This window comes from Cajanus cajan, chromosome 1, assembly GCF_000230855.2.
Source record: "Cajanus cajan strain Asha chromosome 1, NIPB_CcT2T_4, whole genome shotgun sequence".
Classification (NCBI taxonomy): Eukaryota; Viridiplantae; Streptophyta; class Magnoliopsida; order Fabales; family Fabaceae; genus Cajanus; species Cajanus cajan.
In genome coordinates, this window is record NC_138517.1 from 26335347 (window position 1) to 26359347 (window position 24001).

The 24001-nt window shown below is 31.5% G+C and overlaps 1 protein-coding gene and 1 long non-coding RNA gene across 5 annotated transcripts in view; one reads left to right on the plus strand and one right to left on the minus strand.

The window, feature by feature from the left end:
- Nucleotides 1-1897: 1897 nt before the first annotated feature.
- On the minus strand, nucleotides 1898-3004 carry LOC145953924 (uncharacterized). Its single transcript, XR_014431145.1, has 2 exons — nucleotides 2751-3004; nucleotides 1898-2354 (listed from the first exon to the last, which is right to left on the minus strand). It is a non-coding gene; the product is annotated as an uncharacterized LOC145953924 (long non-coding RNA).
- A 762-nt stretch (nucleotides 3005-3766) lies between these two features.
- Nucleotides 3767-24001, plus strand: part of LOC109817300 (receptor-like protein EIX2) — a 54927-nt gene continuing 34692 nt past the window's right edge. For 2 of the 4 annotated variants that reach the window (XR_014434717.1, XR_014434715.1), the window contains exons 1-2: nucleotides 3767-7228; nucleotides 8017-8079. Coding sequence is in view for 2 of the 4 variants with exons in the window: in XM_083077188.1 (XP_082933314.1) it covers nucleotides 3956-7183 (3228 nt within the window). In the remaining 2 variants the exon portion in view is untranslated. Of the gene's footprint in view, nucleotides 7229-8016; nucleotides 8080-8398; nucleotides 8810-24001 lie in introns of those variants that run through there. The other 2 variants (XM_083077188.1, XM_083077190.1) reach the window with 2 other exon arrangements.

Below are 24001 nucleotides of genomic sequence, written 5' to 3' on the forward strand. Positions count from 1 at the left end.
TTAAATTAAATCCTTGAAAAATATGGAGCAAAACAAGTCCAATATGTAAAATTTTGCCTAGGCCCAATTTTGGCCTAATTGCTAAACACACCCTCATGCCTTGTTATTTGCTACCCCTCTTCTACTACTGAAAAATGTAAAAATGGTTGACTTTTAATACAAGGTCAAATGGAGTAAAAGTCCCCAAAGAACCTACTTTAAATTCCCTATACAATGATCTATAAAAAGGAAACAAAGTGCCTTACAAATACAAAGGCAAAATGAACCTATACAAGTAACTACTATATTTACAAACATATGAAAAGGTCTTCAAAATTATCCCATTCCTTTTGGTTCCTTTAATATATCACCTTGTCTCTAAGCTTTCTTTGAGAATGAGCTTATGAGGCTCCCTCTCAAAGAAAATCTTATATACTTTTATCTCTAGCATCCACTAAACTTTGAAATCCTAGTTACTATGTTACATAATTATATATAATTTAATAATTTTATTAATTAAGAAATTAAATTTTGTTAAATTTTAAGTTACAAACCAATTAATTTTAATTATAAATAAAAATAAAATGATTTTAATTAATATTAATCATAGATTAAAATATTCAATCATTAATTTATTATTTAAGAAATTTAATTTGATTAAATTCTACATTTCAAAAGAAGTGATAATAATTAATATTAATATTAATATTAATATTAATGTTAATTATAAACCATTATTAAAAAACTATTTTTGTTGAAACCTAATAATTATTATTAATTGACATTTATGTTCATTAATAAGAAAAATAATAAATTTTTGATTAATATTAATTTTAAACAATAATAAAACATTTTTGACAAGCCTCTCAACAACTGGATTCCTATATGAGAAGCTACATATTTGAAAATAATATATATATATATATATATATATATATATATATATATATATTCTTTATTATCAATTTATTAAATTTATAAAATATTGAAATAGAATATTTTATAATTTAGTTATAAAAAATATTTATTTGGATATACCTTTAATTATGAACTTTTTAAAAGATTATTTACCTGAATTTTATATTTTTGAATTTGAATCTAAAAAAAATAAAGGATGAAATATTATATAAATATAAATATAAAAAATATTTATAATAATATTTTTCTTTATCCTATTACAAACAATAATTGTGACACCCATTTATCCTAGGAGAGATACCAATTAAAGATACAAATAACTCTTAAATTCTCATTTCATACTCATTAAGTCAAAAGTAACTCAATTCAATAGAAAAATAATAATAACGGATAATGGTAAAAGATTCCCAACTTAAATATATTGAATTAAAATTAAGAAAGATAACATAGTTTGTAAACTACACTTAGGCCCCCCGGTGTGACATTGACATTAGAGTTTCCATATGCATCTAGATATCTCTATACTCCTCAAAAATTGAAGATTTTTGTCTACAAAAGATACAAAACATACCAACAAACAAATAAGGAGTGAAAACAATTTCATTTTATAGGGAATGGGCCGCAATCCTCGGTATCCCATCCTTTCATGGTAACAATTATAATAACAATAATAAATACATCAACTTCAATTGTAAACACCATAAATTTCATCGACAACCACATACATCTAAATGCATGGGGTACCTGACCATCATCATCAAGAATATACAGTTCATACCTAAGTCTCCAGTTAACCTTAGGCTACCAACACAAAAGTGTTCCCACTATAACACCAATAGATTCCCACCAAAACTACAGAAACAGGTTCCCACTAGAATCACAGAATCATGCAAGTATGATGTATGTCACAACCATGCAAATGCTTCTATATTAATACATCATGATTGTCATATAATTCATCGTTATGTTAACCAATATCCATATTCATCCATATCAAATGTCATCTATCAAGATAAAAATCATCATTCATCAGGTATATATATATATATATATACACACACACACACATCATCATCATCATCATATAATCAATCATTAACATCATAATAACCTTATTTAAAATGTCATAAATGAGACTCCTAACATTCTACACAGGACTTGAAAACCTACATTTGACTCTAAACTGAGAAAAGAGCACTCCAATCATCTTACACTCGACTTCACTAAGCCACATTCGATCGACTTTAAGCTGAGACAGAGAACACCTAGATCTTTTCACGTCCGGCTTCACAAAGCCATGCTTGGCTTTAAGCTGAGATAAAAAACACCCTAAACATCCCATGCCCAGCGTGGACATTTCCTCGACCGGTGCCAGTATGTCTAGATAGTGCCTTTATACGCGTGAAGGCATGCACGACTTCGAGCACTTGAGTCTAGCACCACGTACAATCCAACACCTAAACACACCATGATCGGAACAATCGGAACAATAATCTCAAATAAACATCACAATAAACGATCATGCAAAATTCCAAACAACTAGAATTCATTTTAGTCCATAAAATTAACCACTCGATCGAGGTAGATTCATCCAATTAAACGTCTATGACTCTAACCACTTTCCACACAACACTCAATTAATTACTTCAAAACAATAAAATTATCAAATAAAATTCATATTAGGAATCTACTCGACAAACAACATTAAATGCACACAAGATTACATCAAACATAACACTTATGGGATCGAAGTCAATCTCTCTATCCTTTATGCATACACTCAATTTCCAAAGATGAAGGTTCTCGCTCTCCCATATATTGAGTGATGCAACGTATCAGATCTAAACTCCTACCTCTTCTACGATGATCCCTTCTCCTTGCTCTCCAGATGCGTTCTCTTCATAGCACTAAAGCTTCGAAGAACATGAAGATGTAAAATATATCAACCCTTCTTTGCCTCTCTCCTAATATATAACTCCCTATTTCTCTAAACTTCTTTATTTTTAATTATTTATAATTCTCCTCTTAAAGATTAAATCTATTAAAATAATAAAATAAAATAAAACCATCATTATCTTTCTAATTAATTATTATTAATTATAAAAAATTCTACGATGTTAAAATAATAAATTTATTTATTGTAAAAAATCAATAACAAATTCATATTACATAATTAAAAATATTATATATATATATATATATATATATAACTTATATATTAACAAATAAAATAATATTTTTAATTTAAATAATTTTATTTTTATCTACGCATTGCGTGGATCTATGTCTAAATATAAATAAAGTGTCGTCCATGAACATAGATAAAATAATAAAAAATAAATAAATAAATAATAATAATAATAATAAAATAATAATAAAAATAATAATAATAATAACAACAACAACAACAACAACAATAATAATAATAATAATAATAATAATAATAATAATAATAATAATAATAATAATAATAATAATCATAATAATAATAATAATAATCATAATCATAATCATAATAATAATAATAATAATAATATTAATAATCATAATCATAATAATCATAATAATAATAATAATAATAATCATAATAATAATAATCATAATAATAATAATAATAATAATAATCATAATAATAATAATAATAATAATCATAATAATAATCATAATAATAATAATCATAATAATCATAATAATAATAATAATAATAATAATAAATAATAATAATAATAATAATAATAATAATAATAATAATAATAATAGTTATAGTTATAGTTATGTTTAAAAAGCTATTTTAAAGTACATTAAAAGTTGTATAAGTTTTTTTTATACATAAAGTAGTCTAACTTTGAATGCTAATTGTTATTATTTTTAATTTTATGAAAAATCACTTTCGGAACTTTTGTTTACAGGTTTCGGATAAGTGAATTAATACAGAGAAGAGAACTCACCGCTCTATATAAATGTTGCCATGGAGCCTTGTGAACTTCACAAGCCAAAGAATAAAAATCGATCGTAATTCTCTTTTTGTTATCTTCGTCAGTTGTTAAGATAAATTCTCATGAACAAAATCATAATGAGCCGTTATTTTCTCAAAGTATTTTATGCTCTGTTATTCCTTTTATTGCATTCCTCGGGACTTAAAATTGCTGCTGAGGTGAAGTGCATAGAGAGGGAGAGACAAGCACTCCTCAACTTCAAACAAAGTCTCTTTGATGATTCTGGCATCTTGTCAACATGGAGGGACGGTGACAACAATACAGATTGTTGTAAATGGAGAGGCATACAATGCCACAATGAAACTGGTCATGTACGCATGCTTCATCTTCCTGGTTCTCATACACAATATTTGAAAGGTGTAATCAATCTCACTTCATTGATTGACTTGCATAATATTCAACATCTCGACCTCAGTTATAATAATTTTCTGGTGAGTCACCTCCCAGAAGAACTCATGGGCTCCTTGGCCAACTTAACATATCTCAATCTCTCTTATTCTGTATTCAGTGGCATGATTCCATCTACACTTGGAAATCTTTCACAACTACAATATCTAGACCTCGGAGGGAATTATCTCTGTGGAGTAATTCCTTTTCAGATTGGCAATCTCAGTCAATTAAAATATCTTGATCTTGGATATAATGCTCTTTCGGGAGAAATCCCGTATCAAATTGGGAATCTCAAACAGCTACAATTTCTTTATCTTGCGGGAAACACTCTTTCTGGAGGTATCCCTTTTCAGGCAGGAAATATTCCTCTCTTGCACACTCTCGGGTTGGGTGGCAATTTTGATTTACAAGATAAGGATGCGTGGTTCTCTAATCTCTCTTGCTTAACAACTCTTCAACTCACTTCATTACACAATCTTAGTGCCTCTCGTCGCTTGCTACAGACTATAAGTAAGTTTATTCCAAACTTAAGACAGATGAGTCTTGTTGATTGTTCACTCTCAGATGCTGACATCAGATCCTTGTTTTATTCTCACTCCAACTTTTCCACTTCTCTTACCATCCTTGGTCTTTCTTCTAATCTGCTAACATCCTCAACATTTCATTTGTTATCTTCTCTTTTGCCAAATTTTCCATCTCTTAAGATCCTTGACCTCTCTTATAATAATCTTTCATCATCAATATTTCAAGGTAATTTTAATTTTGGATCGAAACTGAAAGAGCTTCATTTAGAAAACTGCAGTCTTACAGATAGAAGTTTTACTGTTTCATCTACTTCCACAATGAATTCCTCATCTTCTCTTCTCTACCTTGATCTCTCCAATAACTTGCTGAAATCATCTGCTATATTTCATTGGCTTTTTAACTTCACCACCGGTCTTAATACTCTTTGCCTTAATCATAACTTGTTAGAAGGTCCGATTCCAGATGTATGTGGAAAAACAATGAACTCTCTTGAAGTTATTGATCTCTCCTATAACAAACTACAAGGCAAGATTCCATCTTTCTTTGGGAATATGTGCAGATTGCAGAGCTTATACCTCTCAAATAACAAGTTGAATGGGAAAATTTCTAGCTTCTTTCAAAATTCCTCATGGTGCAACAGACACGTATTTCAGAATTTGTATTTATCTTATAACCAAATTACTGGCAAGATACCTAAAAGCATCACATTGCTATCTGAGTTGGAGCAGTTATCCTTAGGGAGTAATTCTTTAGAGGGTGACGTCACTGAATCTCATCTTTCTAATTTTTCTAAATTAGAATATTTGTCCTTATCACAAAACTCATTGTCTGTAAAATTGGTCCCTAGCTGGATTCCTCCTTTTCGATTAAGTTATTTGGGCGTAGGATCTTGCAAGCTAGGCCCGAGTTTTCCTAGTTGGCTCCAGACTCAAAGTTCCTTGATTTATCTGGATATATCTGATAATGGGCTTAATGGTTCCGTACCAGAATGGTTTTGGAACATGCAATTTTTTTACTCGTTGAATATGTCTCACAATAATCTCACTGGTACTATTCCTAATATACCATTGGAGCTTCATGCTGTACCGTCAATAATTTTGAATTCAAATCAATTTGAGGGCAGCGTTCCATCATTTTTGCGTCAAGCTTCAGAGTTGTTGCTCTCTGAAAATAAATTTTCAGACTTGTCTTCATTCTTATGTGACCAAAGGACAGTTGCAAAGTTTGGCATTTTAGATTTATCAAAGAATCAAATAAAAGGACAACTTCCAGATTGTTGGAAATCTGTTGACCAATTACTGTTTCTTGATTTAAGCAACAATCAATTGTCAGGGAAGATTCCTATCTCCATGGGCACCCTTGTTAAATTGGAAGCTTTGATTTTAGGAGGCAATAGTTTAATGGGTGAATTGCCTTCAACTTTGAAAAATTGCAGCAATTTATTTGTGCTGGATGTGGAGGAAAACTTGTTGTCTGGTCCAATACCATCATGGATTGGAGGAAGCATGCAGCAATTGATAATCTTGATAATGCGAGGGAATCACTTCTCTGGAAATCTTCCTGTTCAACTCTGTTCTTTAAGGCATATTCAAATGTTGGACCTTTCGAGGAATAAGTTGTCAAAAGGAATTCCAACATGCATAAAGAATTTTATTGCAATGTCTGAAAAAAGCATAAATAAAAGTGAAACTTATAGCCGTATATATGAATATGATATCACTTACTATGATTTTTATGGTCCCTTCTCTTTTGATGATTATAAGCTTGACATCACATGGATGTGGAAAGGATTGGAACAACAATTCAAGGATCCCGAATTGAATCTTAATAGCATTGATCTCTCATGTAACAATTTAACAGGTAAAATACCAAGAGAGATCGGATATTTGCTTGGCTTAGTTTCTTTGAATTTATCGAGAAACAATTTGAGCGGAGAAATTCCTTTTGAAATTGGATATTTAAGTTCACTTGATTTCCTTGACTTATCAAGAAATCATTTTTGTGGGAGAATTCCATCTTCTCTCACACAAATTGATGGTTTAGGAAAATTAGACTTGTCACACAATTCTCTCTCAGGAAGAATCCCATCGGGAAGACATTTCGAGACCTATGGTGCCTCTATTTTTGAAGGAAATAATGATCTTTGTGGAGAGCAAGTTAACAAAAGTTGTCCCGGAGATGAGACAATAGTGAAGCCTCAAGAACAAGCTGTGCATGAAGAAGATTTTGTTTTCTATGAAGCATTGTACATGAGCTTGGGGATAGGATACTTTGTAGGCTTTTGGGGCTTAATAGGGACAATACTAATTTGGAAACCTTGGAGAATTGCCTACACGAGGTGCTTGAACAGAATTACGAACTGGGTAACAGTGTAGTGAATGTGACAAAGTTCTGTCAGTGGCTCAAGGCTAGGCTAGCAGGTGCGTTGTAACCTTTGTTTTTTATATTGTAAGTTTATACTGCAATTAGTAATATAATTCTTTATCCTAAATTGACTACTTTATTACCCCTAACATACAGAATTATTACTTACACTGGAGTGTAACTTAGAAGGGAATAAAAAGAAAGGAATGGCTCTTATTGTCAAAGTATTCCATTTTGTTTAAAAATTCATTTATAAGATAGATTTGGATCAAGTCATGCAACATGTTTTATACAGGTGCTTTCTCTAAAGGACTATTTTTAGATGTCTCAACTGAATTTCGGATATGTTGATGATGTCTTGGTTTAATTCTCTGCCGGGTCATCTGTCTCATTCTCCTAAAATTTGGTACTTGGAATTCAGATGTATCCAATATATAGATGGGAGACAAAGTACCAAATTAATAACACAAAATAAATTTGATGAGGGCATTTTGTAAAATATCATGTGTTAGCAAAAAGTTTTCTAATGAGGATATTTGATATATTTTTTCTTTCCTTTTTCAGAAAAATTGCTTGCTTCTTACCAAATTGCAACATATTTCTTGACTTGGGAATTTATGTATCATTTTTTTTATATCTTCCTTATGAAATAGCCTAATTTGATTCGTAGTGAGTCAATTAATTTTGTGGGAAGCTTTACTCACGGTAAAACTAGCCTACTGTGGTTCTCATGGACACACAAATATATAATTCCCAAATCACATTGGTGTGTCTGTTTGCACTTATTTTCTTCTGCTTCCACCAACAGATTCTGAACCATTTCCTGTGATACATGTTATTGCAAGTATACTATTTCAACATGTATGAGTTCCTTGATCTTTGATCCATGCCTCTGTCTCAGATAATGGTAATTATTTTATTACTCAAATGAAGTGATTACTTTTCAGCTTTTGAAGTAGTAAGTTGATGAGTTGAATCAGAGAAATTGACTGGATTTAACAAGAGTATCTCTAATGTTTGAAAATTCTAAGTGTTTGTTGTTATCCCTACAACTCTGGTGGTTCTCTAAGTCCAATCAAAGGTGGAGGTCTGGGGTTAAATTTTCAAGTCCTCGTAACTCACATTGAAAAATGTTGCTATCCTTTTTAACCGTTAATTATAATTTAATTCTATGCTAGATGTAGAACATATTTGAAATTTTGGTTTCCAACTAAATCTTGTTGTAGGGAGCTATGAATTAACTGCTTTGTGGACAGTGTCCCTATTGATGCGAGGATGGAATCTGGAAGAGGTGTGTTTCTACATTGGTGGCCAGAATTTGTAAGTGTCCATTACTGTTAGCACCGAGTTAGAGCAGCAAACTTTAAGGAAAAAGGGCTATAGGAGTATTATATAAAAAAGGAAGGGGTCAAAGTATACCAAATCGATAGGAGGTTAGGAGGGCTAATTAGTTCAGTTTTGTATTCCCTATAAATAAGCCCTGTGTCAAGTAATGAGGGGAACTTCAGAATATTTTGTAAGGTTTCACCGTGAAGGAGAAAGCTCCATAGAGGATATATTTGTATAACATGGTTCTTGGTTTGTAATCAGTTTTCTGTAATAAAGAAAGGAAATACAGAATCTTTTTCTGTGTGCAATTATTCTTTGTTATGCTTTATCGTTTCTTGCTCTAAAAGGAAAATCCTAACAATTACACTGGACTTTTTGTTTATAATGTCTTAAATGTCAGATCTGAAAACGAGAATGAATTTTTTAAAAGTAAATATGAAATTTGGAAAAAGTTCACAAAGGGGGAGGTTTTTTTGAAAGGTTCAATCATGTTGTCTGAGGCAAATATTAAACTTTCACCAGCTTGAGCACCTTCACATAACAGGCTTGAGTTTATGAAGTGAGTTCTTCCAACTCATGTAAAAAGATCCTGATGACGGTAGTTCTAGGAATATTATTCGAAGAACTTACGGATTTAGGGATTTCAAAGATGAATATGAAGAATTGTATATCAAATAGAGAAAAAGATTTTATAGAGGTGCATTGCACCAACTGACTAAAACAACCAACAACACAAAAACTGGAAAATCCTAACAAAATTATCAAAATTAAATTGATTGGCTGCCACGTGGCTTCCTTATTAACTTAATAAGATTAGCTCCTGTAACCAAGGAAATTTTATGATCATGACCTTTTTCTCTTAGGTGGCAGTCTGGTAGGTTCCTGGAAAATATCATCAAATTGCAATAATAAATCATCTATAGATTTCAGGAATAATGTGACTGTCCGCATGTGTAGTGGTGAGGTTTTTGCGAACTCTCTACTTGGCAAGCGGACCAAGTTTCGATGTAGTATTTAAGTATGGGATTTGAAAATTTAGTAATTCTTACTCTAATGATCCAATAAAAGACATTGATATGATTGAAAGTGAATTAATGTAAAGTAAAATAAAACGATAATGTAAAATTTATAAGAATAATTATAAGAAGCGAGGATTAGACTCAGGAGTACTTGCTAACTCTTAAATCTTCTTAAAATAAATATGATTTCAATTTCATGACTTCCACGTTCATGTAATAATTCAACAAGATCCCTCAAAGTTGAATCCTAAAGTCATTAATCTAAAACATGATTCCTCAATGTTTTGAAATTAACACTTTGCATTAAGAACAATGACTTGAACAACGTGACTAAACAAATCAAGTCTATTCCTAGAGCAAGAGATGTTTAGGTGCAAGATTCAGTTCGGATTTTTAAAAATATTTTCCAACCGGATTCAAAAACCAAAAATCATACAACGGGTGATCAAGCGATATAAGCATTAAGAGAAGAATCAAGCACAAGTAATGAAAATGAAATGCATATATATATTTAAGAAGAAGAAGAGTTAGTAGTTACATCCAGACCAATCCTCAAAGATTTAGCCCCTCATGGCCATTTACAAGATCAAGGGAGTGGAAGAAGAAATTACAAAGGAAGAGATGAAGAAAAGGAGTTGATCCTCGTTCCCACTCCGTTCTTTCTTCCTCCTGTGCTCCCAGCTCTTGTTTTTCTCTCTATTTTCGTTCTACCCAAAATCCCCCTCGTTTCCCTTTTATAATAGCTTTAAAACAAGGGAGGAATTGTAATTTTTAAGCTCACTGCTGCAGCTGTAGATTCACAGCTATGGCTGTGGGAACACCTTCAAGGTGAAGTAAGCTTCATAGCTGTAGCTGTGGTTTTACAGCCATAGCTGTGGAAACTCCTTCAAGTTCAAGGAACCTCCAACGCTTTAGCTATGAATTTCACAACCATGGCTGTGACTCTCTAGTGCTCTCTCAATCTTTAGTGTTCCATGGCTCTAGCTGTGAGCCCACAACTTTAGCTTCAAGTCTCTAGACCCTTAAATTTGCATTCCAGATTTTCACAGCTATAGCAGCAGAACCACAACTATAGCTGCAACTTTCTAACCTTCTGATTTCTTCCCAAATTTCCATAGCTATAGCTTCAGAACCACAACTATGGCTGTGGAATTTTGTCTTCCTAAATTTTTTGCAAAAAATGAGGGAAATCATCATTAGTTTTCTACTACTCTTCCATCTTTTAATATCTACTTAATTCTTCCTAATTAGAGTTAAATTATCATATATATATATATTTATAATTTATCCAAAAAGAGTACCAAAAGTTGAGTGTAATTGATGAATAAAAGACACTCAACATGTAGTTAATGAATGCAGTAGGAGACTATTATCCTTGTCACACAACTGCAACATAGACAAATGCACACCAGAGGCAATTGTCTTCTGTAATTGTTTTTTCTGGCAATTTTAAGTCTTTCACCTATTGCTCCTCTCAATACCAGCTTCTTATCTTGAACATAAAATTGCATGGACAACCTATTGAAATTCCAGGAAAAGTCTCCTAGAGTAACCAGCCACTTAATTCCTATAACACCACATCACAACATCCCATTGGTATAAGAAGCATATATGAGGTAAATCCCGTGTTTTGAATTGTCCACGGAAACTGCTTAGCAGTAGCTGTAATGTTTACTCGAGCTCCATCAGCTACTGCCACTTAAGGTAGGAATATCTATTATAGGATAACCCAATTTCTTAGCCACCTCCTCATCTAAAAAATTATGGGTACTTCCACTGTCAATGAGTATGTGCAAGGGCTTCTTCTTATAGTAACCAGTCACTCGCATAGTTTTGAAGTTAGTTATACCAGTCAATGCATTAACTGATATTTGAGGGTCCAAAGAAGTACTACCATCTTCTGGAGTGTCATCAATCTGATCTACAATATCCTCCTCAGTATCACTCACCTCTAGCTAGAACATGAATCTCAAGTTTCTTGTGTGTCAACGCATGTGTAGGGCTATATGGTTCATCACAGAAATAACAGAGTTCTTTGGATCTCCTCTCAATCATAAAAGCAGGTGTGAGTTTCTTACTAGTTTGTCTTTGGTTTGTGTTTAGGGTAGTTTGTGAATCAGTAAGCTTGTATATAGGTTTATGTGTAGGTAAAATGGCTTTTGTACTAGTTTGTGTATGCTAGAATTTAGGAGGAGTTTTGGTAGAGATGTTTGAACTGGAAGTTGATTCATACAATTTAACCAATTGGAATGCCTTTCTTAAATCTTGGGGCTGAAACATTTTGACTGTCATTTGAATATCTTTTTTTAAGCCTCCTAAAAAATAGCTTAACAAGTGCGTATCACTTAGGTTTAATCTAGAAGTTATTTCATCAAAGTGATCATGGTATTCTCCCACAGAACCTTGCTGCCTTAATTTCATAAGTTCTGACATTGGATCGTCGTCTATTTCACCAAAGCGATCTATTAGTATGTTCTTAAATTCAGTCCAATTAGGAAGATTACCTCCTGGAAGAGTTTTAACAAAGGATGTATGCCATTGTAGTGCCTTCCCTTCAAAGTGAATTACAGCCAATTTCACTCGAAAATCTTCAAGAGTGCTGTCAATCGTGAAATACATTTCACATTGATAGATCCACTATTGAATTGCATCACTGCCAAAGCGCGGAAAATCAATTCGCGCCAACCATGTTCTGCAAGAATAATTAGAATTCAAAGGGCGTGCTCCTCTGCGAATAGAACCTTGTCCTGTAGCATCACTATCTGAATCTGGGTTCTTTTGTAAAGTTTCTAAGATTCGTTGATCCACTGATGCATCAATTGCTTGCCGAATTGAAGAGGTAATCTCCATTATGCGCCCTTCGAGTTTCAATAGGATCTTGTTTTCCAACCTCTCCTCTTGTTCATGTACCGCTGCTTGAGAACGAGTTGCTTATGCCATAACTGCCGATGGAAGGTCCAAACTGATACCATTGATGACGGTAGTTCTAGGAATAGAGATTATTCGAAGAACTTACGGATTTAGGGATTTCAAAGATAAATATGAAGAATTGTATATCAAATAGAGAAAAAGATTTTATAGAGGTGCATTGCACCAACTGACTAAAACAACCAACAACACAAAAATTGAAAAATCATAATAGAATTATCAAAATTAAACTGATTGACTACCACGTGGCTTCCTTATTAACTTCCTACATCAAATTCAATCTTGGAGAGCTATTTGTAAGCGTGAAATCTGTTGTTGCTTTCAGAATTGTTATAATGAAAAATCATTCATTGTGATTGACATTTGAAATGGTAACATGCAAATAATTAATGACGTGTGAATTTTTTTTCCAACCAGAAATAGCCTCTAAATATAACTTTTATATCAAATAATTCATGACAAGTGGATGTTTTTTCCAACTTCAAAGTCATTGTATCATTATTTATTTAAGTTGAGAAGTTATTAACAAGAACATCTACCTTTTTAACTTCCCTCTATTAAATAACATACCATGACTCACTGGTTCAAGTATGAGATAACATTTTCACCCATCATATCAAATGAAAATATCCAAGCTTTGTCAATCATCATACATAAAGAGATCTGCAAGTATATAAATTACAAACAGCTTTGCGCTAATTACCATAACAAATTTCTCTATCCCATGTTCCATCTCATCATTTTTAAAAAAACAATGAGTGAGGACCTTCTAGAATAGAGGATAGAACATGTCTTAAGTTACAAAATGAAAAGGGAGTCTATAATGAAGTACACGTGACCAAAACAATATGCTTAGCCCAAAACACATGGCCATGATCATCCAACCCACAATCAAGAACATTACAGCGGACCTCAACACTGGCCATAACCAACCAAATCCAAACAAAGCAAAGCTCACAGCAGCCACAACCATTCCAAGTCCTACCTTATATTTCCCTGTATGGGAGGCTGCAAGCAATGACACCATTCCACCAACACAAATGGCTAAACCTGAGGTTGTTGCTGCTTTTAAAGGGTTTGGCAAACTTGCTTTCTCTTCATTGCTATCTCCCTATTCTCTATCTATAATAAGCCCCCTTTGCTCATCTCTCTTCATTTGAGCAACCTCTATGTCCAAATCGATGGACACAGACCCAAACTTCTTTCTGGCTCTGCTACAAGCCCAGAACACCAACCCCATCAAACTCCGTTGCATGATGACCTTAATGTCTTGCCATAACACATGTTGTTATGACCATCCCCTCAATGGCTGCCATAACAGCAGCCTGTAGCCATTGCCAAGTCTGCGGAAAGAAGAATAAAGATCAAAACAGAGGTAACATTTTGTATAAATGATAAAAGAAGAATAATTTCAAATCTTATTATGTTTATCAAGCAAAACATGCATTAGAGAATGAGGGATAAATCACAATTTTACCCATAAAAAACAGTAAGGGCCTAATAAACAACATTATTAAAGCTTATATCATGGTTAGCCCCAGAGCATGCAAGAAGCTTCTATTTTGGCCGCTGTCAAAAACTGCTCTGCTATGAGACCATATACATGACAGGTGAGATTGTAAATATCATCATTCATTACCTCACAATGCTTGCGAGAAAATCGGTGTCCATCTCATGAAGACTCAAGAGTTCAGAACAACACCACAAACTCGACAGACAGGCTGATCAAATTCATTATACCTCTATGCATATGTGTAGAAAGATAGAAATAGTTAGTGTGATTGGGTAAACTTTTCCGTAAGTACTTTAAGGAGAGAAAAATAGGAAAAGAAAATGAAATGAGAAAGTTAAAATTAATTTGTGTATAAACTAATTTGTAGAAGCTTTATCCTATTAGCTTCTTCAAAATCTTATTTTTAATTCTTGCATAAGTTAATTTTAACACTTAGAGAAATTTAGTTAATTTTTCTACTTATTTTTCTCTCCTAAAAATATTTATGCAAAAGCTTATCAAAAAGAGACCCTTAAACTAATATCGAGTATAATTTATCCAAATAAGAATGGCATAATTTTATGCTAAACAAAATAAAGCACAAATAAATCATCTGATTAAGTTTAATTTTATGCTGAGCTAAGAAGAGGCGTGTCTTAAATGTTACCTGGAAGAGAAGAACAATAGTTGAATCAATAATCATCCATTGCCAGGAAAACAAGAAGTTTGGCCAATTGCAACATGCATTTTTGTGCCACACTCGTTTTGATTTTAGTACAGATTAACAGTTTAAAACCAATTCAGAACTAGTTCAGCAACAGTGTTAAATTAGTTTACCTGTTCAGAACTGGTTAACTATTTGTTCATCGATATCAACAAAAAGAATTGGTTAAAACAGGATTGCAGATTGCGGTTGCCTTCCCAAAAATATTCAGAATTTTTCGAAACCAAAACCAATGCAGCAAATAATGTAATTGTTGTAATGGAAGAAAATTATGAAATAGAAGTAATGGTGGGATGATCCATATAATGAATATTAATTAGTAAATAATAATTTAAGCATTTAGGTCACAAGATTTTATGACTAGCTAGGTCAAGAATGAAGTGAAAGCATAAGTATGGAATTCAGAATATGAAACAAACAACACACTGTCCATTAGTTACGGATGGTGTCCCAAAAGTACAAAGTAGAAATGAAAAGAAAAAAAAGGGACTTTTATTTCAAAGTTCCTCTTCTACCTAATCAACTATAGGGTTTTGATGAAATATTAAATACGAGTTTACACATGTAGAGATGAAAAAATTGACGCAAGTAAATGAGACATGTGACTAAAACGGTTAATCCGACGAATCCATCTCGCCAAAATCAATAAATCAACTGGATTGGACTGCCAAAATTTGAATGATTTAAATATCGATCGGTCTATTAAACAAATAAAAAAATATAAATTATTCAAACATAATATATTATTATAATCATTCAGATGTTATCTTATTGAACTGTCTTTCATATTTTTAGGAATTAATAGAGTAATAAAAAAAACATATTTCTAAAAATATTTATAATTACTAAAAAATTAATAAAATAAAGTTAACCCAATTCAACTTGTTTCTTAATTAATTGTGTTGATGGACTATATAAATGGAAGAGTTAAATTATATAACTGAACTTAATTTTGACAAAATTATGGGTTAAAATTTAGGTTGAGTTTTGGCGTCCTTTTGTTAACTCTGTGTATGAGGGGATTATGAAATTAGTGTATAAAAAAACAAGTGTAAGTAAAAAAAAAAATATTAATAATATAGCATTAATTGTTTGATGTTTTTCTTAAAGAAAATTATTTGTCTTCGTGTGGAGCATAAATAGAGTCTTGAAATTGTTGAAGAAAATTTTATGGTTCAAAAGTTAATTAACATGAACATATTTAAACTTTTTTATTTATCAGTTTTAATTAATTTGGATGCATAATAGATCGTTTTTGGTTCCGCTGTTTGTGTTATGAACATTGTTTCTCTCTCTCTCCTGTTGCCATGCCGCATGCCTCACCCTCCAACCCTGAAAACGTTTATAGTTTATGCAAACTCTAGTCTCAACTTTATATATAATTTTTACATTACTTGGCAATTCTACACAAAAAGAAAAAATGTAAATAATTTTTTTCACACATTTGATAGGGAGAACATTATATACTACGTCATGCCTACTACGTTGTGGATGTGAAACCAGAGCTAATAATTCCACTTAATTATGTGCCAATTTTGATGCTTACTGCATATTTATTTTTACATGTATAATAATTTGCAAATATTTTAATTTTTAAATTGAATTGTTGACAAATATTAATTTATAAATAATTTGCACAATTGATATAATTTTAAAATATTTTTATATACAAATTCAATAAATTTTTACAATTGTTTATTTTTTTTTAATAATTTGATGTAATATATCTCTCAATTATAATTTTGATTAGAAAATGCTTGGACCAACTAGTAGAACAATTATAAAAATTAATATTTAGAAATAAAATTAATAAATTCCAGAGAGTCAAAGGTCATTGTCATATCAAAGGTTCCTAACTTTAAGACTCTTACGTTGAATGAATTTTTAGGAGTCCTGAGTTTATGAAATCTATTTGAACATCAAGTTTATATCACTTACAAGTTAATAATTTTGTTGCTCTAAGAACCGATAAAACTAATAAGAAGAGAGATAAAGACAAATTTTGAAGGTAAAGTCTAAGGACAACAACTCAGAAAAAAATTCAGAAAACTCAATGAATAATGAGATATCTATCATATCCAGAAAATTTATGAAGATTTAGAATGTGAATGTTAATATTATTCATGTGATTCATGCAGCAAATTCAGTAGCCGATTGTATTACAGGTCTAGCCCACAATAAAGATATTAGTCCTACTATTTTTAATGATCCACCTCTAAAGTATAGGGGTTTGGTTTGATAGGATTTTAGGGAGTTATTCTTACTAGTGCATCTTTGTTGTGTAATTAACCTTTGACAAAAATAAAAGTTACCTAACATGAGTAGACTCTTGCAGTTGTAGAACACTTAAATTGTTTGCTTATTGTTTTGTAAGTCTGCTAATTTAGAGCCTTACAATTGACTAACTTAGATTAAATATGGGTCTCTTTACATGAATTTATCCAAAAATACTTCTAAGAAAAAAAAATATGATGAAAAATAAAATTATTTTTTTATAAGTTAAATTAAATTAACTTGTGTACAAACTAATTTATAGAAGTTTTCTCCTGTTAATTTCTTCAAATTTTGTTTTTTAACTCATGCATAAATTAGTTTTTTAACTTATAAAAAAAATATTTTAATTTTCTGTTTTATTTTTTTAAAAATGCTTACGGAGAAACTTATCAAAAACTTGGAACTGTATGATGAAGATTATCATAACATTTAGTGTTCGATTCATGAAGCATTAATTCGCGTACACACTTCTCAGAAATCGAATAGGGATTAGCCTTAAAGAAACTAATGTGTTAAAACAAAAAGTAAGTCCAAATTGGATCAACTCATCCAAAACTGCAAATTTGGTATGATTGCTCGCTCACAATTGAATTATACAAATTATTTATAAAATTATGTAACAGAAACTCGGGGAAAGTGACTCAGATTTCCACTCTACTCATGAGATTTATCGCACTAGCCCCTAATGTTAAAAAAGAAGTTATCGCTAAAAAATTAAATACCCAAGTCATGTCATTGAATATACCATAAACATGTAACATACATTGGTCTTCAGTTTAAAGTCTAAACTCTAGAAAATGGAGACTCTTCAAACAGCTACATTTATCACCGTCACATTTGTTCAATTTTTGTGACTTTTGCAAGTGTCAACAAAAAGAATGGAGAAATTTGGGATCAAAATGAACTTCTTTTTCCTTATCAATTGTCGGATTTACAAAAGTGTTTTGAAATCATAGACATACCACGTGATAATTAAGCATGATGTGTTTTTATGTGTGACACGTTTGTACAAAAGACTAAATTTAAGTCTTTTCACTAAATTATATGTATATAAGAAAAACAAAGTAACAAAACATTTGTGTACCTGTCTTGCGGGTACACTCGAAGTCTTCTATGGGGAAGGGGCCGAACGAGAGCTTTAGATACTTCGTATGAGGGGGGAGGTACCTGCAAAAGGCACTCCGACGCTTAAGTTAGAATAGACACAACTTTCTAGAATAATTAATGAACAGTGACATACCTTATTATGTGTGACCTATTTATAGTACCTGACGTGGGCCTGAGCATGGTGGGCCTTCTCAGATGTTTACCAAATTAGGTAATATGATGTTAATCGGTTGTTTTGCTTTAACCACGTGCTTACCTTTCCTAATTGTGATTAACATTATAATCCGTTTTACCTTTCGGCGAGTGACCGAGCCGATTGATTAAGACTTGGGAAACTGTATGCCTTCGGCTGTTGACCAGGCCGATACATGCCTTACTCGGGTGTCTCACTCATTTGGCATTTGGCCGAGCCGATTCGATAGGTAATGGTGCTGTCTGTGTCGGCCTTAAACCGAACCGGTGGTTGCTAGTAGACTGTTCCCGGCCTTCGGCTGTGTGCCGAGCCGATTCTAACGTCAAGGTTTGTACGAGCATGGTTTAATACGCATGAGTGTCTGACGGACAGGCACGTGTTGGTTCACGTGACCGATACTGTCCCTCCGGTACAATTTGCAAGAGGAAAAAAGAATGGAGAAATTTTGGATCAAAATGAATGTTTTTTTCTAACAATTTTCCCTTTTTTTTAAAATAAAATATTATTTTTACTTTTTTAAAATCAACTTTTCAGAACTTTGTTTGCTGGTCTCTAAGAAGTAAGAAGTGAATCAGCATGGAGAGCCAACCACTATATAAATGTTGTCATGCCATCCAACCATGTTAACTTCAATCTCAAGCAATAGAGAAAAACTCCATCATAATTCTCTCTCGTTATATTATTTCTTTGTTCTTAGTTAAGATTCTTTCTCACCAACAAAACTATAATGAGTAATTGTTGGGATAAATTTCTTACACTAAATAAAATTTTTTCATCAATCAATATTAAGACCCATTGTTTAAAATTATAGAGTTAAGGTTAGTAATACATACCTGTATCCATTGATGTTAGACAAAGGTTGCAGTGGAATAGTCTTTTCATACAATGATCTTCCTTAGGCAAAATCACTGGATATTCCTTAACCGGGACTTAATATTCCTCTTCTAGTGGAGAGACAGAGAGACGTGTGTTTTTGATTTGACATATTAGGAACCATGACCATCTTTATAATTTTAAACCTATTAAGGTTCCCATTAACCCCTAACAGGTCAAATTTGGTTTCCAATTATTTGAACCCATATTAGTTTTACTATTGGCAATTTAAAGGCTCACTAAAATTAGATCACTTTTATTAAGCCCAACTAAATGTAAATAGCTAATATAAATACTATAAATTATATATGTAACCCACAATATTATTTATTAAAAATAAATTTTCTAACAATCTTTCGCTTGGACTTCATATTCATTAAAGCATTTATATCACAAAATTCTTTAGGCGTGCAACCGTATGCTATTCACTTTTAGACTCCCCTTAAACAATCTGGTTCATCATTACCCAATGTGACTAAACCACAATGATCACCACAGTTGTATGCACTCAATGACATAGATCAAATATGGATAAGTGACATGGAAATTACATGCAACGTGATCTCAATCATGTTTATTTTCAACTGGTCCAAACTTTATTCCTTATAGAGATCAATTCAAAATACAACATATATATTGCACAAATGAACATCAACTTTATTTTTTGTAAAAAATCCAAATAATACAAATATATGGAAAAATAAAAAAATAAAGAAGACATAAAACATAAATGAGACTCTCATTACTAAGGTACTATCAAGAATTACACCCATATGAGTAGTGTGCTCGTGAAATACTTTACACACCAAACCCTTAGTAAGTGGATCAACTAGCATAAAATTAGACCCTATATGTTATATAGAAAATTGCTTATTCTGAATTCTTTTCTTAACAACCAGAAATTTTATATCAATGAATTTTGACTTGGTTGTACTCCTATTATTTTAGGATAAAGAACTGCATAGTTATTATTACAATAGATTTTCAATGGCCTTTTGATGCCATTAACCACATGTAAATTAGTGATAAAATTCACACCATATCCCATGGTTAGACGCCTCAAAACAAGCAATGAACTCCTCAGCCATGGTTGAAGAAACTATAATAGTTTGTTTAACATACTTTCAAGAGCTAACTCCTCCGACCAACATAAAGATATATCCAGATATGGAGCGTTTGCTGTCTTGACATCTAGCAAAATCAAAGTCTAAGTACTCAATGATCTCTAAACTGTTAGACTTATGATAAGTGAGCATATTTCCTTTTGTTCTCTTCAAATAGTGTTTTACGTGCTTCACTGCCTTCCAATGTTGCATTCTAAGATAACTTAAGTATGTGCCCAAAACTTTCACTACAAATGCAATATCGGGATGAGTACAAACTTGAGCGTACATTAGACTTCCCACAGCTGAAGCATAGGAAATCTTTTGCATCTCATTTCTTTCAAGGTCATTATTTGGGCATTGTTTAAGGATATATTTGTCTCTTTTGGCTATAGGGGCATCTCTTGGTTTACTATCTTTCATCTCGAATCTATCTAAAATTTTATTGATATAAGTATCTTATGATAAACTTATGATACCATGATAACAATCTCTTAGTATCTTAATACCTAATATAAAAGAGGCTTCACCAAGATCTTTCATTTCAAAATTTTTTGTTAGAAATCTCTTGGTTTTGTGTAATAAGCCTATATCGCTACTAACAAGCAATATATCATCAACATATAACACCAAGAATATATATTTACTCCCACTAGACATATGATAAACACAATCATCAACTATATTTGCCTCAAAACCATATGAGGTAATAGCCTAATGGAATTTGTGATACCATTGATGAGAAGCTTGTTTGAGATCATAGATGGATTTCTTTAGTTTTCATACCATAAACTTTGAGTCACACTAGTGGAAAAAAGACTTTTAAAATCAGTTATTTTCAACTTTTAAATCGGTTCCGTAATCGATTTTAAAAGAGTCAATTTTAAAAGTTAGAGTTTTAAAATCGGTTAAATAACTAATTTTAAAAGTTAACTTTTAAGATCAGTTGTTTTATAACCGATCTTAAAAGTCCTGGCTCCGAAATAAATTAAACTGGAACGGGCCGTTTCAGGTTGTTAAAAAGGCCTAAAAAGATAGTGTGGAACGGGCCATTCTAGCATAGTTTGGCATAAGTTTAACCAATCCAGAATGGACATCAGTACGGGCCGCTCTCCTTGCAGTACGGGCCGTTCTCCCTAAAGAACAGGTCGTTCTCCCTGAAGAACGGGTCGTTCTCCCTGAAGAACGGGTCGTTCTCCTTGCGGAACAGGCCGTTCCAGATTCGATATTTACCCAAAATGAACCTACAACGAAAATAAAGACAAGAGAAGAGCATGAGAGAATGAAAAGAGAGACAAGAAGAGTATGAGGAGAAGAAAACGAAAATGAAAATGACAACGAAATTTACCTTATTGGAGACTTTAGAAAATAAGAGCGCGAGAGAGTAAAAAAAGGAATGGAGGGAAAGATTAAAGAGAATGAGAATGGAGGGAAATATAAAAAGTTTCTGACGATACTTTTAAAATCGGTTATTTAAGAACCGATTATGTATACTACATACAAAATCGGTTCTGAAATAACCGATTTTAAAAGTAGCACTTTTAAAATCGGTTCTTAAATAACCAATTTTAAAAGTGCTACTTTTAAAATCAGTCATAAAATAACCGATCTTAAAAGTACTTTTAAGATCAGTTATTTTATGACCGATCTTAAAAGTTGTGTCTGATATAACTTTTAAGATATCGTTTCTTTTGTAACTGATCTTAAAAGTTGTGTCAGACATATCTTTTAAGATCGATCATAAAATAACCGATGTTAAAAGTATTTTTAAGATAAGTTAAATTTTAACCGATCTTAAAAGTGTTCATATTATTTACAAAATTGTCACCGCGTCACTTTTAAGATTGATTACCTTGTAACTGATCTTAAAACTCTGATTTTAAATCCAATTTTTGCACTAGAGTCACTAGAGACAAATTTTTCTGGTTGCATCATATAAATCATTTCTTCAATGTCACCATTTAGAAACGCGATTTTAATATGTATCTGATGGAGCTCTAAATCATGATAAGCTTAAGTAGTGTGAGAATGTGGATAGATTAGGATAAGAGCATTAGGATATCATCAACTTATTTATAATATAAAATTTAAGATACATTTTATTATGTTAAGACGTCATTATAAAATTATATTTATATATTGTCATGTCCGCATATTTATTTATGTAACAAATTGACTAAGTTTCTATCTACCATCATATTGTCCCTTTATCTTTTATAATACATATATCTCTCCATATTCCATTTAATATAACTTTCATTTCTCTATTGTCTAATTTTTATTCCACTATGATCATTATCTCAAAAAAGGCACTACTTTTTTCTTTCTTTTTTGTTTTCTCTTCTCTACCCTTTATATTACACATTTACGTTTTATATAATTTATCTTTTATCCTCTTTGTTTAATTTTCATCTCAAATGACAATCTTTGTCAATATAAAAACTAAGATACATTCTATCATGTTGGCACATCATTATAAAATTAATTTTATATGTTGTCATGTTAGCATATTTGTCTATGTGGCAAATTTTCTAAGTTTATATCTTCTATCATATTTTTGCTTTACCTTTTTATATATTATATCTCTCCACATTCCATTTAATCTAACTCTCATTTATCTATTGTCTAAATTTTATTCTACTACAATCATCATCATAAAAAAGGTACTACTTTTTTCTCTTTCTTTTTCTTTTTCTCCTCTACCCTTTATATTACACATTTATGTTCTATCTAACCCATCTCTCATCTTTTTTGTTTAATTTTCAACTCATATGGCAATCTTTGTCAGAAATGAAATGTATTACTTTTTTTTCCTCTACCTTTTATATTACATATTTACATTCTATCCAATCTACTTCTCACCCTCTTTGTTTAATTTTCATCTCACATGACAATCTATCTATCTATTTATAAAGCTAAGCTATATGCTATTACGTTGACACATCATTATAAAACTAATTTTATATTTTGTCATGTCAACATATTTGTCTATGTGGAAAATTTTCTAAGTTTCTATCTTTTATCATATTTTTTGTTTACCTTCTATATATTATATCTCTCCACATTCCATTTAATCTAACATTGATATCTCTATTGTGTAATTTTTATTGCTCTATAATCATCATCATCACCAAAAAGGTACTACCTTTTTTTTCTCCTCTACCCTTTATATTACACATTTACATTCTATCTAATCCATCTCTTATCTTTTTTGTTTAATTTTCAACTCACATGGCAATCTTTGTCCGAAATGAAATGTATTACTTTTTCTTCTTTTTTCCCCTCTACCTTTTATATTATATATTTACATTCTATCTAATCTACTTCTCATCCTCTTTGTTTAATTTTCATCTCACATGGAAATCTATTTATCTATCTATTTATTATATAAAAGCTAAGCTATACTCTATTACGTTGATACCTCATTATAAAACTAATTTTATATGTTGTCATGTCAACATGTTTGCCTATATATGTGAAAAATTCTCTAAGTTTCTATCTTTTATCATATTTTTCATTTACCTTCTATATGTTATAACTTTCCACATTCCATTTAATCTAACTTTGATTTCTCTATTGTCTAATTTTTATTCCTCTATAATCATCATCATCAAAATGGTACTACTTTTTTTTTCTCTTTCTTTCTTTTTTTCTCCTCTACCTTTTATATTACATATTTACATTCTATCTAATCTATCTCTCATCCTCTTTGTTTAATTTTCATCTCACATGGAAATCTTTGTTAGAAATGGAAGGTAGTATTTTTTCTTCCTTTTCTTCCTCTACC